Below are 18339 nucleotides of genomic sequence, written 5' to 3'. Positions count from 1 at the left end.
ACAGAACCCTGAGAAATATTCACACTAAGGGACCAGAGATTGGATGACAGGCCCACAAAGGAAGCAGACAGGTAGGAGAACCAGAAGAGACCATGACATATTAGAAAAAAGGATGCCTTCATGTATTTAAAGGATTTATAGGTTCATACATTTAGAGCTAGAAGTCACAGTCATCTGGTCCAACTCCCTTATTTTATGGTTAAGGAAACTGAGTTATAAAGTCATAAAGAGGTTAACTGGCTTATCCAAACTCACAGTTAGTGGAAGAGTCAGGATTTGAATTCTGATCCATTGACTCCAAATCCAGTCCTCTTTCCACTGCAGCATACTGTTTATCATAGCTCAGTGGAATTCTTTTAGTCATAAATTCCTTCTTTCAACATGGATCTTTTCTTCACATTTGGGGCAGAAAAAGGAGAACACTTCCTAACTTTAGAGCTGTCCAAAAGTAAATGGGATGCTTTAGGAGGTAGCAGATACCTGAGGTCTTCCAATAAGTGCTAGATAACATTGGGCATGTTGTGGAGAGAATTCTTGGTCTGGCACAGGGTGCACTAGATGGTTTCTGAGCTCTCTTCCAGCTCTGAGCTTCTCTGATTCTCCGGGTGGTTATGAAATAAATACTTTGTAAGCCATAAAGTGCTTTCTGTAGAAACCTGAGCAGCAGCATCTCGAGGGCAAAGAGAGGGCCTCCAAACCGGATATCTAGGCAGACCTCCCAATGTAGAGATCTGGGCTAAAGGGCAACTTCCTCACTGGGCAACCCATTGTGGCAGAGGAAGTGTGCTATTCTTGGTGTTCCCTCTGCGGGTGAAGTCCCTATCCCTGGGCTTATTAGCTAACCTCTGGTGATACTGATAGTCTTACCCTAAGCAAATATATTATAGGCTACTTTATCCAACTGTGGTTCAAATTTTGTGTTTCCTGAAAGAGAACACTATAGTCCAATTTGATCTTGAGTTTTTACAACTTACTAGAAAAATTCATAAATGAATTTGTTGCAACCAATTTGATCTGCTGGCAATGATGCCTTTGCAGCTTGTTTTGCTTTGTAACTTCCCTTCTGTCACATGGGGATCATCATGGAACTCAGGAGCCTTTTCCAGGATTACTGCTAACGCCCCATCTTCCCTGTCTGCGTCCTAGGTGGCATCCCTCGCCCAGCTGCTCAGCGACCCATTTTACCGGACTCTGGCAGGCTTCCGGATGCTAGTGGAGAAAGAGTGGCTCTCTTTTGGCCATAAATTCAGTCAGAGGAGCAACCTGACCTTCAACTGTCAAGGCAGTGGCTTTGCTCCCATCTTCTTACAGTTCTTGGACTGTGTGCACCAGGTAATCATGATACAGCTGGATTTCTCTTCAAGGGAAGGGGAAGGAAAGAGAAGGGAAGAAGAACTTTGTTAAGGCTCTGTGTTAAGCACTGTACAAATATAATCCTGTGGTACAGGTGCTATTATTACCCCGGCTTTAAAGCTGAGGAAAATGAGGTAGTCAGAGTTTAAGTGACTTGCCCAGGGTCACACAGCTAGTAAATATTGAAAGCTGGATTTGAACTCAGGCCTTCCTGACTCTGGGCCCAGTGCTTTATCCACTGCACCAAGTAACTGCCTCAGTTTATCAGCTCACTGAAGTGTTTGAACTTCTTGAAGAAATTGACAAACTAACTGATACTGGCTAGTTGTAGTTATTGGTAAGAAGAGCAAGCGTCTCTGACATGCATTGATCTTCAATGTCTCCATCAGCAAGAAAAACAAAAGTGTTTTTATGCCACAGAACAGGAACTTGGTCTTCAGAACAAGGCTGATTGGCATTAAACTGTTGGGCTAGGCTCTTTTAAGAAAATGTCTATTGAGTAATTCTGACTGATTGTGTGTAAGCAGCATCTGGGGGAGTTGGTCACCGCCCCCCAAAATAAAAACCCTTTGTCGGCAAAAGGAACATCCATTTTTCATCAAAGGAAACCCAGTCTTCCTGCAAATTGCGTTTTTTGCCAGCCGATCAAGAGCAAACATGCCTTCCACAAAGGCATCCCTGCTGGGCCCCCATGCAGGCAGTAGTGTCTTACAGTGGAAAGAGCCCTGGACTAGAATTCAGGAGACCTGTTCAAATACAGGCCCAGGCTCTAGCTGGCGCTGTGAACTTGGGCAAGTCATTTCCCCTTGTCTGTAAAATAAACGTTGGGCAACTTTATAGACTCAAAGAGGTTAGAACTGAAAGGGACTTTAAAGATCGAACAGATGAGGAAACTGAGGAGAGGAGATGTTCCTAGCCAGGGTCATAGAGGGAATAAAGATAACAACTGGGATTCAAATCCTTGTCTTCTGATTCTCTTTCCACTGTGCTGCTTGCAGGTCTGTTTCTTAAGACTGAATTCAGATACTACTGCACACGTAAAGAAAGATCTGTTTTAAGAAAGAACTTAAGACTGCAAAGTTCTATAGAGCTCAACAGTGGAAAATGTCCCAGATTCCAAGCCTGATTCAATAAAATATGTTAGGCCACAATACAAAAGCAATTGTCATCGCGTATGCCAACATATTTGTCTCCCAAGTACATTAATCATTTTTAGAACCTTGGATGCCCTTTTAAAATGTTATCAAAAAAGGAGGGGGCAGTATGTGACCAGTACATAATAATGAATGAACTAATCATTACCCAGTATGATATATAATAGTTTCTGGAATCCTGGATCCCTGGAAAGCAATCAGTATTAGGATTTGGGTTGTGATGATGGATCTGGTTCAACCCCTTTATAATACAGACAAGGAAAGTGAGACTGAGAAGGAAGGTGACCGGCCCCCAAGGTCACACAGATAGTACATAGCAGACCCTCAGTCTAATGCTGTGGCCCCTCCACTACGCTCTCTCTTTATGTGTTTTGTCTTTGTTATTTCAGTACTTCAGCACCAATACACTAATTGGTGGAGGTGCTTCCTTTAATGGTGTAACTCATAACTCATCCATACCGTGTCATCCACATCCTCCCATACATCACTGACATGGAGATCTCCTTAGTTTAGCAAACGTCTTCTTCTAGGTCTCATTACTGTCATGTGAGTGCCAATGTCCTTTTCTTTCTAACAACTTTTCTTGTTCTGTGGCTAGACACACCCTTGTTTGGCCAGAGATCTCTGTTGTTATCTTTTATGCCACTTCTTACACATAATTTGTCATTTTTAATTTGCTATAGATCATTTATATTCACCATACACCTCTCCCAGGGGACTTAAAATTTTGATTTGTTGGAAATGGTGTTTTCCCTTATTCCCAGCTATGTAGCATCACCAGAAGAACATTGGTGTTGAAAAGAAGGGTCTTTCAGAGAAAAGTTCGATCAGGTCTGCTCTCTTCCAGCTTTTTAATTCTGGGAACATTTGCAGTGTATACCCAAAATATGTGTACTGATAGACAAGTACAGTGAACTTTCTATCCAACTTCCAAATCGTAGTCTGGATGACAGGTATTCTTCACCTACTTGGTTTTTCTTACATAGATTGTTACCATTTTGTGAGTATTTGTAAATTTAATTTTTAATGGTTTATCGTAAACTTAAATGTTAAGTCAGCAATCATTTATTAAGCTTTTACTTTGTACAAACACTATGCTAAGTGCTAGGAATACAAAGAAAGGCAAAAAGAAAAACAGCCCCTCCTCAAGGGGCTTACATTCTGATGGGAAATGCAGTAGATAAAAGGAAGCTAAAAGGTGAAAGGGCAAGAAGTAGGGTGGTAAAGAAGGTTTGGAAAGTTAGGAGAAGAGCCTGAGAGGAATGAGGTGATGAACATGACTGACCTGGTCACTGCTTAAAGGAATCGACCAGTCAGAGGAAGGGGCTGCAAGTATGGAGTGAGAAGGCCATTGTGATGTGGTAGTGAAAGTCACAAGATTCAGGAGAGGAATGAAGCAATGAACATTAAACATGAAACATCAGTAGGACTGATTTAACTTGTTACACTTAAATTCATGTCCTTGTTCTACTTCCTTTGATTCAATAACCTAGTCCAACATTTGTTTCACAGAAGAGGAAACAGAAGAGCAGGGAATTCACATGGCCCACAAGAGGCAGGGCCTTGATTCAAGCCTACTAGGTCTCCTGAGCCCTAAAGTCCACTGCTCTTTCCATTTTCAGAAACCCCCCTAGCTTTTCCAGCTCCCCACTAACTCTCTATCAAGGTGCTTTATTTGCGTGCTTGTTTCCACTTACTTTCCTCTGAGGTGGTCACGGTATGCACTCTTTGGGTTCTACTTTTCTCATTTTGTAATATTTCTTAAAGGACTTTCTTATGTTCATTACAATGTAAATTGCATTATATTATTACCTCAGTTTATTTAATTCCCCTCTCATTACACATTCAGTTTGCTGTAATTACATAGAATACTTAAAAATATGTGAACAGATAGCTTTTTTTAGTTTTTGATAATACCCTTAGTGTATATTCCCAAAAATAGCATTATCGGATCGAATATAACTTTTACTGCAAGACGTCTTTCCCAAAAGATCCTGTTAATGGCAGTGAAGGGGTATGTGTCTGCCTGTTTGTCCACAACCTGCCGACACTGAGTTTTATTGCTTTTAATTCCCCCACCCCCCACCTAAATTTGAAGAGCATCAAATGGTACCAAGAATTGTTTTAATTTGTTGCTCTTTGATTATTAGCAAGGTTGAGCATTTTCTCAAGTGAATATTGACAATTTCTGTTTCCTTATTTTGGAAATTGTGTTTTTTTGACTATCCATTGTAAATTGGGAAAAATCTTCATAAATTTTTAATTCTTCCTTATATATTATCACTCATAATATTTAGAAAGCTAAAAGAATAGGAGTACAGGGATTTTCCCCCAACACAATAAAAAGTGTCTACCTTAAACCAAGAGTCAACATAATATACAATTATTTAAAATTCCAAACATTCCCATCCAAATCAGATAAAAAAACAAAGATACTAACTTTCTCTACTTTTATTTTGCTGAATACTGAGAATTCCAGCAGTTTCAATAAGATGTACAAAAATATTTAAGTGATTAACATAGCAAATGAAGAAATCAAGAAAGCATTATTTTTAGGTGACATGCTAGAATGTCTACAATATCTAGCAGCGTGAATAAAAAAATGAATTGAAATGGTGAGTTTAGCAAGGTCTTAGGACATAAGATTAGCTCACAAAAATCATTCACATTCTTATTTGCAATCAAGGAAGCATTCTTTTAAAAAAAAATCTCCTTTACAATAATGACAAAAACTGTTTAATATTTGAGAACTAATTTAATTAGTCAGTCAATGCATATTTATTACTATGTACTATGTACTATTACATAGTACTTACTCTGTGCCAGGCACCCTACCGAGACTCTGAGAAATACAAAGAAAAAATGAAAAAGTCCTTGCCTTCAAGAAGCTTACAATCTAAGGAGGGAAGAATACACACATATATATGTTATACATATGCACATATGCTCACATGTATTATGTGTGTGTATCATGTACATACAAAGCAGATACAAGACAATCTAGATGAGGGAAAATTCTCACTCCCAAGGGGATCAGGAGAAGACAAACCAAGGAGGCAGAGCATCATGTGTGAGGAACAGTAAGAAGGTCAACATGGCTATGAGCAAAAAGGATTGATGCCCAAGTCTTGAAATGGAGGATGAGGCCAGGTTGTAAAGAGTGTAAATTCCCAACAAACACAGAAGTTTATATTTGATCCTAACGGTGATAGGAACCCTCTAGAATTCTCATAGCCACACCAACACTCTGGCAACTGTGTGGAAGATGTATTTGAGTAGGGGGGGGACCTGAGGCAGGGAAACCAGTTAGGAGGCTGTTGGAACAGTCCAGGCAAGAGGTGATAAGGACCCAAGTCATGGTAGAGCTCACGTCAGTGCAGAAAAGAAAAGACAAACAGAGGTGATGTTGGGGCAGAAACAGTAAGATTTGGTAACTGATTGAATATATGAACCTAGCTGCCTGGGAAGGTGGCAGTAACCTAGACAAAAACAGTGAAGTTTGAAAGAATGATGAGCTTTGGAGATTGTGACATTTTAAAAGTTTGAGAGACATAATTTCTGGGTAATTAATAATTTTATTAGTAATGCTAGCATTTTATTAACAAAAGGAATGGTCATTTGGCAGCAGGCTTAGGGCTTATATGCCCTTCGAAAGTGGGTGGTCCAGAAGGTGGCAATCAAATCTGATTGGTTAACAATTAATGATAGGTGGACATTTTTCTGATGATGGGATGGGAGAATGACTAGGTGTCATTCTTGGACGTAGGGACCTCTACACCCAGGCCACCTACAGCCTTGGGCAACCTAGACAGAGGATTAACCTCTGCCCAAATTAGCTTGAGTAGAACACAATGGGAAGGAATTCATTTTAGATTAAAAGTCTGATCTAGTTGGGTGGAGTAGCAATACCCAGAATGAGGAGAATGTTAATCCTATTTTCCATCAGCCTTGTCCTTCAGAAGGCTGGGCTTTGGACAAAGAAATAGGACAGGAAAAAAAAGCTTGTGTTTCCCCAATTTTAACAATTGGCTTAATATGAGAGAGAAATTTCTCTCAAGATAAAATAATGAGTTCTCTTTTAAGCATGTTGAGTTTGAGATCCCAATGGTAATGCAGTTTAGTATGTCCAATAAGAATTTGTTATGCATAACTGGAGCTCAGGAGCAAGACTGATACTAGATATAAAGATCTGTGAATCATTAGCATTGAGATAATTAAAGCCATGTGAGCTGATGAAGTCATCAAGAGAGAAATTTACTTAAAAATGTATATAAGCTATAAAACTATAATGACTGAAATAAAGGAAGACCTAAATAATTATTGGAGGAACATTCTGTGTTTATGAATAGGTTGGTTTACTATAGTAAAAATGACAATACTCACTAAATTATTTTATATATTTAATGCAAGACCAATAAAATGCCAAAAGTTTTCTTCATAAAATCAATATGAAAGTTATATGGAAAAACAAGTGGGCAAGAATTTCAAAGAACTTATAAAAGTGGTCTAACTCTCCCAGACTTCAGATACATTACAAAATGTTCAAGAATCTCATTTAGGAGGTTCTGTGGCATTCTGGGCCTTGATGCAATTAGTAAAATGCCTCATCTGCACACTCTTGGACACAGTGCTGAATATTCTCCATGATGGAGGCAAACACCTCTTACTATTCATATTAAGGCATATGTTTTAACAATCCGGCTAGCAGCTGTTGTGGGGGTGAAAGACCAACACAAGCCCAACAACAAGAACGCTGCCAGTGCGCTGCAAAAGCCCAGGTTCTTTTGATCTGCTTTAGTAAGGAAAGCAACATTAAGGGGTTGACAAGCTTACTTTAATTCAGCATACAAATATCACTCACATAGCTCAGGGGAAAAAGTCAGCACCCTAACTTCAGAACAAATACAAACAAATTACAAACATCGACAGACAGACCTTGTCTGATTCAAATCCCAATACATAGTTACCAGAGTTTAACAAAGTCCCAACATCCGGGTTTACAAGCTGGAGGGCTCTTAGCTACAGCTGCCCGAGTCTCTGCATCAATACCATCTCGAGTGAGAGCCCTGCGCAAATGGCTCTATCTTCTCTTCTTAAAGCATTTCAGATGTCATCAAACGTCACCTGAATGACCAGAACTTAGGCTCTATGATTGGCTCTGGAGTTAGCACCTCCCCTTAGTTAGCCCCACCTTGGGCCCCACCTTAGTTACCAATCCACACCCACATAGGTTTTACACCTAATAGGGGTTTGGGCGTGGGGCTTAGCACCTAGTAAGACTCAATAAAATACACTGAATTACTCAAAGGAAACAAAAGCCAAACTCTTCAAGGGCACTTGGTTGAACTAAGTGCTAAGAGCCCATTTTGCTTACCAACACAGCATAAACCAGAGCTGTCTGGTCACCAAAGGTGTTTCCCACTACTGTTTCTGTATTGACATAATGCTTCATAGTTACTAAGTGCTTTAAATACATTCATTCATTTGTGCCTCATGGCAGCCCAAAGGAGCTCGATTTTTATTATTTAGTTGTTCTCACTTTTCAAATGAGGAAACTGAAACCCCAAGAGGCCATGTGACTTGCTTTAAAGCCGTAACTAAGAGGTGACAGATCTGTGCTTTTTCTACTAGACCAGGCTTATTATGGCTCTGTTGGTCATTATATTAATATAGAAAATATAGAAAAATCCATTTTGAAAGAGAATTTTTTTTGTTAGGTTGTTTGACTCTGGGATGAAAGACAAGCTGTTCTCCATGTATTTTATATTAGTGGTTTACCAAACACAGTGAAAGAATAGAAATAGCTGCCTTAAGACTTTTCAGCATCATTTCAAATTTCATCACTGTCTCTTTTGCCTTAATAACTCCTATAACCAGAACTTCAGCTGAAGCAAGTAGCAGCCGAGCGGGCAGGCCTCCTTAATCACAGCATTCCAAATGTGCTCGTGTTATTTGCTGACCATCCCCGAGCATTCTGTGGCTTTCAGAGAGCAGCTTGTTTTATGTTAGAGTGGGGCCGTTTTTCCTCTGAGCAACGGAGGCCAAGGAGTGCTGTTGGTAACAAGTGTCCTGTCTGTTCTGACTGACTTCAATCTACGGAGACATTCCATCATCTCCAGCAGGCTGGTCCAAGGAGGAGAATGAATGCCTTGCTGGGCTCCCTTTCTAATGAACTTCAGGGAGATGTCAAAGTCAGGCAGATTTCAGTTGGTCTGTCTGCTACCAGAAGTTAAGCCAACACACCAAAGGTTGCTACCAAAATAATTTCTGAACGAAACAATGACCCATGAAAACATCCCCCTTTGACTGTTTTCTCCACCAATTAACTCTCTCAGACTCATGCTCTGAAGCCTCAGAGCCGTCCAGTGAAGCACCACCTTAGTTTGTCCATGAATTCAAATCAAATTACAAAGAAAACACAGGAGGCTCTGCCTCTTAAATTAGAACCGCCTCATGGCATAAAAAGCTGTTGTTGATGCCAATAGCTCCAGGTGTCAGCTGAATTACAAATGCTAAATCACTGTTTCATAATAGCAACATCTGGCAAGTTTCTCCTCCAAATGACAGTTTGGCTAAAGTGATGTCATTACAGGAAGCTTCGTTTGCTTTCAACAATGGAACTCAAGTCAAAAGGACAATCACCAAACTGCCAAGAGCCAGTCGTTACAGTAGGTGGCTTTTCCTACCTTATCAGGAAATCTGTTTTCTCTGAGTATGTCAGAGTTCTCCCTTGGAGTTCTGACGGATACTTCCAGGACAAATTTGGAGGAAGAAAAAACTACAATACATTTTTGCATTCTAAACTTTAATGAAACTGACTTAAACACAAGCGTGTTGATAGACGTAGTTAGAAAATGCCAGCAATCTGATTAGGGCTGTTCCAAAAAGTGAGGAGGCAATCGACTTCATTCAAGTTTTGAACCCTGTGGTTGGTGTCATGAGGTGTCGGCTAAGCTGTAAAATGAGAGTACAGGTTTGGGCTCTTCTGAGTTGTCGCCAGATGGGATGTAGCCGGTGGAAGTGGGGCAAACGCCGAACCTCTGTCTCACTTTTCAGCTGTCAGCCTACGCAGGCACAGCTAATGCAGACCAAGCTTCATAACAGAGCACTTTCCTTTATTTAGTCCAAGGAGCACAAACTGTAGCAGTGTCATGGCTTCCTGGTCCACAGTTGGAGTCGCAGAATGGTTGAGCTTCAAGGAACTGTCTAGTACAATTCCCTGAATGTACAGAAAGGGAATCCTGGGCCCAGATCTGAGAGAAGACTTGCCCAACGATGCGTAGCTACTAAGTACTAGAGCTGGGATTCAGACCCAGGACCTCAAATTCCAAGTCTACTGCTCTTTCTAATGGACCACATTAATCCTCTACCTTGGATTTTCATCTGGTGTTAGACTCTTTTCTAAAATCATCTGTAGCTTGAAATCTGTGCTTAGCAATAGCATGATAAATCCTTAATGTGAGAATTCCCTTTTAACTAGATGGGCTTCATTAGTTGCCCATATATCCATCATCTTGGCCTCTCACTTTAGGAAAGTATTTAATGGTACACAGTCAGAAGTGATGTAAAATACATAGTTCACCAAGAGCCACTTCATATTCCTTTATTAAAGAACTGAAATATTTGATTTTCCTTCCATATTAGGAGACATCATTGCAATGCTTCAGTCTTTCAAACTCCAGGCCTGACAATTTTCATTGAAACCACATAGAGCTATCTCTGAACTTAATGAAGCCTTGTACTTGTAAGGACACATTAGATTTATAACAAATGGAAAAAAGTATTTTGTTTGTAGTAAGAATTTCAAGGCCTCAAGTCTGATTTCCAGTGGGTGTCAGCTATTGGCTTGTTCGTGCCAACAAAGTGTGGGATATTGTTGCATCCAACAGCGGGAATCTATGGGAAGCCCACCAGCTCATGTGGCAGTGGCTTCTTTCCTAAAGGCAGGCAGACTTGCTCCGAGTGCGATGCCTGTGGCCCCTGGCTCGCCAGGCACCTTGGGATCCTCTCAACTCTTGGGGAGTAGTGAAAGGATAGAGACTAGCTTAATGTGTTGTTGAAGGAGCAGGCGGGACATGGAGTTCTCTGCTATCCAGGGGATTACAGAAGCTCAGTCTCAGTATCACAGGATCAGATCTAGAGCATCTGTCTCTGATACTCAAGCCTGAAGGTGGGTGTGTCTCTGGGCGTTCAGAATTAGATTCCGTCATTTGGAGGCAAACTGTCAACCTGCATGTTGATTATGGATCCTAGAATACTAATGAAGAAAGGAGAATCTAAGAATAATGCTAATTATAGTCATGTTATATGAACTTCTTGCTAATTATGCTGAATTATCATGCAGCTGGGTAATTTGCATGTTATTAAATATATATGTCAAGTTAATTTGAGTGAGTTTTACATGATTAGAACACTAAGCTCTGTTCATGTACGCTCAGTCTTCGTAGTTTGTTGCTCCTCAGGCATGTTCATATTAACAGAATGTGGTCTAGTCTAGAGGTCGTCTTGTATAATACCTTCATTTAACAGAGAAAGAGAGTGAGGCCCAGAAAGGTCAAGTGCATTGTGGCAGAGCTGTGACCAGAAGCTGGATCTTCTGACTCCCAAATCAAGGACTTTTTTCCATTGGTTCTACTGACAACCTAGTATCAGGGATTTATGGCCCAGTTTCTTGAGGCAAGTTTTCCTGTCGATGAAAATTGGGCATCTGGGACAGCTCACTAGACTGATGGCTGACTGGCCAGGTGTGCAGTTGATTAGGGGCCTGACTGTCCTCTTACTGCCTCTTCCTGGATTCCGTGTCTTTTCTAGATAAATTAAGAGCATTTTAGCCATGATCTAGTTAACAAACAGGCTAAAATCATGTTGAAGGAGCCTTTCCTCACCATAGGAAATTAAGGTTCAACTGTGTAAACTATGGCAAACAACATGCAGAAGCAGCATACATGACTTTGAATTCCTATTTCCTTTTGGAGTGATTAACATACTATAAAGCGCCAAGTTTACCTTGGCTTGCAAAATACAATTGAATATATTTGATGCAGGATGCATTTCGGAGATGATCAACTTAAAGAAAGAACAAAGTTGACTTTTACAAATGCTTTTTGAAAATTCCAACTGTAGTGCTAATTTGAAACAGCTTTTTAATAGAGTAAAATTATGATCGGAACTTTATTCATCCATCCAAAGATGTCCTAGATTCCAACAAAAATATATTTTGGCTTAGGCAGAATGAAGTTGGAGTTGTGTGCTTACGCTCTCTCCCTCCTCCTCCCCCTCCCCCTCTCCCCTCTCCCCTCTCCCCTCTCCCCTCCTCCCCTCCCTACTTCTCTCTCTCTCCACTCTTGGTCCTGGACGGATTAGAGAATATCCTAAGTCTGCAGTCAGATGGTCCATTTGAATCCTAGAAACTAACCCCATCTTCTGCTAATGCCAGACTGCCTTCTAAATATGTCTTCAAATATTTAATTTATTCAAATCCCAGAATGCTTAGCAAAAGCTCCTCATTGATTATTCTAAAATTTCTCCACTTTTCTCCAGTCCCCAGTGCCACTCCTACCTCCTCGATCTTAACAGATAATTTTGTCTTCTCTTTTAGAGAAAAAAAAATTAAGGCCAGCTGTGATTCACCTTCTCCCCTCTCCACCTCCTCTGTCTCCTCCTCTATCCCTTTCTTCCTTCCTTCCCCTTTTCTAAGACTAGCCTTTTTCCCATTGCCTTTGACCCTCTCTCCTCCCATCATTCTCTCTTCTCTTTTATCTTCAATCTATTCTCCACTGGCTTCTTCCTCTTTATGTCCAATCATGCACAGGTTCCCTTATCTTGAAAACACCTCCATTTGACCCTGCCAAACACCTCAGAAAGCTCAGCCTTTGGAAAGGCATTTCTCCCACTGTTTGACAAGCTGCCTTCCTGACACTCTTCTCCTTTGGCCCAGGTTCAGTCCTCACAAGCAGCACAGAACACACCTTGTTTCCAGGAAGGTCGAGCTTGTGAGGGAAAAGGACGTTGAGTTTGGAAATGAGGAATTCCCATTCCAAACCCCATCTTGGCCACTGACAAGCCATGTGACCTTGAACTAGTCACCTCTGTCAGCCTCAGTTTCTTCCTTTGTGAAAGCCCAGAGTTGAAGTTATTTCTAATTCCCTTCCAGCTTTAATATTCTAGGAGTCTGATAATGCATAGTAGCCCCTTTGGATATTTAAAGAAAATTGTCATGTCTCCCCTTGGTGGGCCGGACCCCTAAAACCCCCCACCCTGCAGGGCAGATGTGGCCTTTCACACTGCTTGGATGAACCAGGAGTCACTAACTAAAATTCTTTTGCCAAGGTGAAGGCCCACTGGACCTTGCCAGTTTGCCTGCTGCTGTACCCTCCAGACCCCTGAGTACTGCCATCTAACCTACCGCTGTTCCCTGAGGACCCCTAGGGCTTTACATTACCTCAGCAATGCACCCTTAGGACTCAGAGGCTTTTCTTTCTATCCTGCAAATGATCTCCTCCCAAGCTTGTTGTCAGCCCCTTGTGATCAAATGACTGTCTAACTTTTCTGTTTGTATCTACCGTGCTTGACACATTCTGAATGCTTAATAAAGGCTTTCTCATTCAATCACTCATTTCAAGATAAATACTCCTGGTTTTCTGACCACTCACCATGGTTGTCATCCTTTGTTCAATTCAACAGTTGGATATTAAAATCTATCTTACCGCATAGGGAAATAGGAAGGGCAGGTGATAAGAGAAGGTGGGGAGGGGGAACTGGTAGAAGGGAGGGCGGACTGGGGAGGTGGTAGAAGCAAAACACTTTTGAGGAGGGACAGATTGAAAGGCGAGAAAGAGAGAGAAGGATAAACAGGGGAAAAATAGGATGGAGGGAAATACGCAGTAATCCTAACTGTGAATGTGAATGGGTTGAACTCACCCGTAAAACAAAAGCAAATGAAGTGGATTAAAAACCAGAATCGTACAATATGTTGTTTACAAGAAACATACTTGAAGCAGAGAGACACACACAGAGTAAAGGTAAGGAGCTGAAGCAGAATTTATTATGCTTCAACTGAAGTTTAAAAAGCAGAGGTAAGTAGCAATCATGATCTCAGATAAAGCAAAAATAGATCTAATTAAAGGAGATAAGGAAGGAAACTACATTTTACTAAAAGGTGCCATAGACAATGAAGTAACATCAATACTAAACATATGCATCAAGCGGTATAGCATACAAATTTTTAAAGAAATAAAATGAGTTACAGGAGAAAATAGTAAAACTATACTAAGTCGAGGACCTCAACTTTCCCCTCTCAGAACTAGATAAATCTAACCACAAAATAAACAAGAGAGATGTTAAGGAGGTGAATAGAATTTTAGAAAAGTTAGATATGAAAACCCTCTGAGGAAAATTGAATGACATAGAAAGGAATATACCTTTTTCTCTGTACATGGCACCTACCCAAAAAGTGACCAATTCATTAAAGAGGATGACAAGCCCTGAATTCCTGGTATAAATCCCATCTGGTCATAGTGTATGATTGATATATTACTGTAATCTCCTTGCTAGTATTTTATTGAAAATTGTTGCGTTGATATTCATTAGGGAGATTGGTCTATAGTTTTCTTTCTCTGTTTTCACTCTCTATTTTATCGATATAAGCATTTGGAGATACAAATTTTCTCCCATAAATTTTGCTATGTTGTCTCATTGTTATTATTCTCTTTAATGAAATTACTGTTTCTATAATTTGTCCTTTGGCCCACTCATTCTTTAAGATTAGATTGTTTAGTTTCCAATTAATTTTAAATTTATGTTTCCACAGCCCTTTATTGAATATTATTTTTATTGCATTATCATCTGAAAATGATGCATTTAATATTTCTGCTTTTCTGCATTTGGTTGTGAGATTTTAATGTCCTAATCCATGGTCAATTTTTATGTAGGTATGTTTATTATTTTTGTTACTTCATTGTCTATTGTACCTTTTAGCAAAATGTAGTTTCACTGCTTATCTCTCTTAAGTAGATCTATTTTTCTTTTGCTTTGTCTGAAATCATGATGGCTAGCTTTGCCTCATTCACTTTCCCTCCCATCAGCACTCCTTCTCTTATCTCTCTCCTCTAGTACTTCCCTGTAGAGTAAGATAGATTTCTATACCCACTGAGTGTGGTTATTATTCCCTCTTTGAGCCAATTCTAATGAGATTAAGGTTAAAATGTTGCCCACCACCCCAGCCCCATATTACCTTCCACTGTAAAAGCTCTTTAGCATCTCTTTTATGTGAGATAATCTATCCCATTCTACCTCTCTATTCCCCCTTCTTGCAGTGCATCCCTCTTTCTCACTTCTTAATTTTATTTTTTTGGATATCATTCCATCAGAGTCAACTCACATCTGTGCCCTCTATGTGTACTCCTTCTAACTACCCTGATAACAAATAAAGTTCTTAAGAGTTACAAGTGTCATCTTCCTATGTAGGAATGTAAACAGTTTTACCATGTCAAGTCCCTTATAATTTCTCTTTCATGTTTGCTTTTTTGTGCTTCTCTTGAGTCTTGTATTTGAAAGTTAAATTTCCTGTTCAGTTCTGGTCCATTTTTTTCCCCTAAAGGATTATACTCAGTTTTGCTGTGTAGTTGATTCTTGATTGTAATCCTAGCTCTTTTGTCCTCTGGAATATCATATTCTAAGCCCTCTGCTCCTTTAACATGGTAGCTGCTCCATCTTGTGTGATCCTGATTGCAGCTCCACAGTATTTAAATTGTTCCTTTCTAGATGCTTGCAGTATTTTCTCCTTGACCCATGAGCTCTAGAATTTGGCTATAATATTCCTGGGAGTTTTCATTTTGGAATCTCTTTCAGGAAATGATCAGTGGATTCTTTTGATTTCTATTTTACCCTCTAGTTCTAGGATATCAGGATAGATTTCCTTGATAATTTCTTGAAAGATGACGTCTAGGCTCTTTTCTTGCAGTCATGGCTTTTAGGTAGTCCAATAATTTTCACTACCTCTCCTTCATCTATTTCCTAGGTCAGTTGTTCTTCTGATGAGATATTTCACATTTTCTTATGTTTTTTCATTCTTTGAATTTTGTTTAATTGTTTCTTGATGTCTCATAAAGTCATTTGCTTCCACTTGCCCAATTCTAATTTTTAAGGAATTATTTTCTTCAATGAGCTTTTGTACCTCTTTTTCCATTTGCCCAATTGTAACACCAATGCTGCTTGCAGCTGCTATGGAGTTGTGAGGCCAATAACACCAGCACACAGGAGGGCTGCTAGCACAAGTTCTTTGATCTGCTTTTCTAAGGAAAGCAGTTTTAAGGGGTTTACAATCTCACTTTAATTAAACATACATATATCATTCACTTAGTTCAGGGGAAAAAGTCAGAAGCCTGAACTTCAGAGAAAACACAAAGAGAAATTGCAAGCAGAAATTATATAAACAGAACAAGTAACACAAGTCAGCAGCCAAGGCTTCTAACCATCTGTCCACAGCAATACAGACATAGTTACTAGAAGCCAGGGGGCTCTTTAATGGCTACCCAGAGTTTCCACACAAACGTTCTTCCAATGTGTGAGCCCACCAAACCAAAATGCTAACCTCTGAGTATATATATGCTTCTTCTGGGTCAGAGGGCGTCACAACCATGTGACTCAAACTCATGTGACTTAGGCTTTCTTGTGACTTAAGCAGGTGATCAAAGACTCTTGATTCAAACAAAGACAAGACTCAATCAAAGTCACTTGATTGCCTTAGTGCTGAGAAGCACTCCAAAAGAAAAAAAACATCCAAAAAGTCCCACTTTGCTACCTTCTAAGGAGTTCTTTTCTTTATTGAATTTTTGTACATTTTTTCCATTTGGCCAATTCTGCTTTTTAAGGAGTTCTCTTCCGTGGATTTTTGTACCTCTTTTGCTATTTGGCCTATTCTGTTTTTCTAAGGTGTTATTTTCTTCAATATTTTTTGGGCCTCCTTTATTGACTCTTTTTTTATTATTGCATCACTCTCATTTCTTTTCCCAATTTTTCTTCTACCTCTTTTATTTGATTTTTTAAATCCTTTTTGAGCCTTTCCAGGGCCTGAGACCAATGGATATTTTTCTTTGAGGTTTTGCTTTGATTTAACTGTCTTCTTCTGAGTTTGTGTTTTGATCTTCCTTGTCACCATAGTAACTTTCTGTTGTCAGGTTCTTTTTCTGTTATTTGCTCATTTTCCAGCTTATTTTTTGACTTTTAACTATATGTTAAAGTTGTGGTCACTGCTCTCCTGGCCTGTGCTTGACCTACCTACCTCACTGAGTTGTGAGAATCGAAAGTAACAGTCTCATTGGAAAGCACTTATTTTCCATCCATAAAGCCTTATAGAAATGTCCGATTCCATTATCAGCAGAATCCACTGTGATTTCCCTATGCTCATAGACTCTCAGAACTACAGGAGGTCTTAGAAGTTTTCATTCCAACCCTGTCATTTTTCAGAGGAAGAAATTAAATCCTTACACCACTTGTTATCTGTGTGCATCCATAGGTCTGTGCCAGTCATACGACACCAGTCACATTCCACCTCATATTCTAGTCATTTTTTTGTGTATCTTATTTCCTGTTTTCGTTCCTGAAGGACAAACCTTTTATAATGCTTTGTACATAGCAGATGATCAGTAATATTTACTTAAAGATTAAATTAGTTTAGATGAATAAGTCCATTTGGGGGCATATTTGTGTGGAAGTGGTATGAACATACCCAACACCATGATGCCTCAGGTTCTCCTTTGAGATCTTCCATAAAGTGAGATGACAACTTTGTTTTATCACATGAATCTCTCTTTTCTTTGTTTGTTCTAGGTTCACAATCAGTATCCAACAGAATTTGAATTCAATCAGTATTACCTAAAATTCCTGGCTTTCCACTACGTCTCCAATCGTTTTAAAACCTTTCTTCTGAACTCGGACCATGAGCGATTAGAGCATGGTATGTATCTGCGCATAGTCCTTGCTCATCTGTCTATAGCTTTGTGTATTTTTCTTGTGATGAGGCCAGGGGAGTTTTGTAGTGGGGCAATTTCCCTTAAATTAGCCATGTAACAGCTGGACTTTGAGCTGTAGATAGTTCTTCTTCAAGGCAAACATTTCATACTGGAGAATCAGATAAAACTGTCTAAAGCTAACAAATACAAAGTAAGACTACTTGGCATTTCATTACATCAACTTATTTCATGTAACTGTTCATCACTGTGCTTCAAGCAAACTAATCTGTGATAGGAACATCCCTGTGGTTCTTTACCTTGGGGAGGGAGGAAAAGAAACTGTTACAGGATGATTTTTTAATTTTGTTTTTAAAAAAAGGCTTCTGTAATTCACATTCTAATTCTTTGAAATTATACTTAATGGGCTTCCTGTAGCTGCTGTTATTCTGGATCTAATTGTTCTGAAAAACATGTTTTCTGTATATTAACATATGTCTAAATATTTACACTTGAGGGACTTTTGTAGGAAGGAGTAAAAAACCATATATTGGTGGTATCGATTTGACTTGAGCTTAAGTTTAAGCGAAGATGTTCTTCATGGCCTCTGGATTTCCTTGCCTTCCTTAAAGACTCAGCTGAAACCCTTCCTTCTATGAGAAGCCTTTCCTGGTCCCCCTCAATACTAGTAGTACTTTCCCTCTGAGATTGATTGCCTGTGACCTATGGTCTTATCCAGCACTAATTACAGCCCTCTTTATGCCTTTTGAAATAATTTCATGAATAGCTGTGACCAAAAATAATCACCCCTGCCTGGTGGCCAAAATTCTGGTGGTAAGCTTCTCTTTACTTCAGATGACAGCAAATAGCCTATTGCTGTCTAT

General features: G+C 39.6%; 1 protein-coding gene across 2 annotated transcripts in view; it reads left to right on the top strand.

The window, feature by feature from the left end:
- The window catches only part of SBF2 (SET binding factor 2), a 509481-nt gene that overhangs the window by 467517 nt on the left and 23625 nt on the right, over positions 1–18339 (top strand). For both annotated transcript variants that reach the window (XM_036762802.1, XM_036762803.1), the window contains 2 exons: positions 1147–1332; positions 17337–17463. In XM_036762802.1, the coding sequence (XP_036618697.1) occupies positions 1147–1332; positions 17337–17463 (313 nt within the window). The remainder of the gene's footprint in view (positions 1–1146; positions 1333–17336; positions 17464–18339) is intronic.

The sequence above is a fragment of the Trichosurus vulpecula genome, chromosome 6 (assembly GCF_011100635.1).
Source record: "Trichosurus vulpecula isolate mTriVul1 chromosome 6, mTriVul1.pri, whole genome shotgun sequence".
Classification (NCBI taxonomy): Eukaryota; Metazoa; Chordata; class Mammalia; order Diprotodontia; family Phalangeridae; genus Trichosurus; species Trichosurus vulpecula.
The sequence above is the reverse complement of the archived record's forward strand: the minus strand, read 5'-3'. Positions and strand labels throughout refer to the sequence as shown.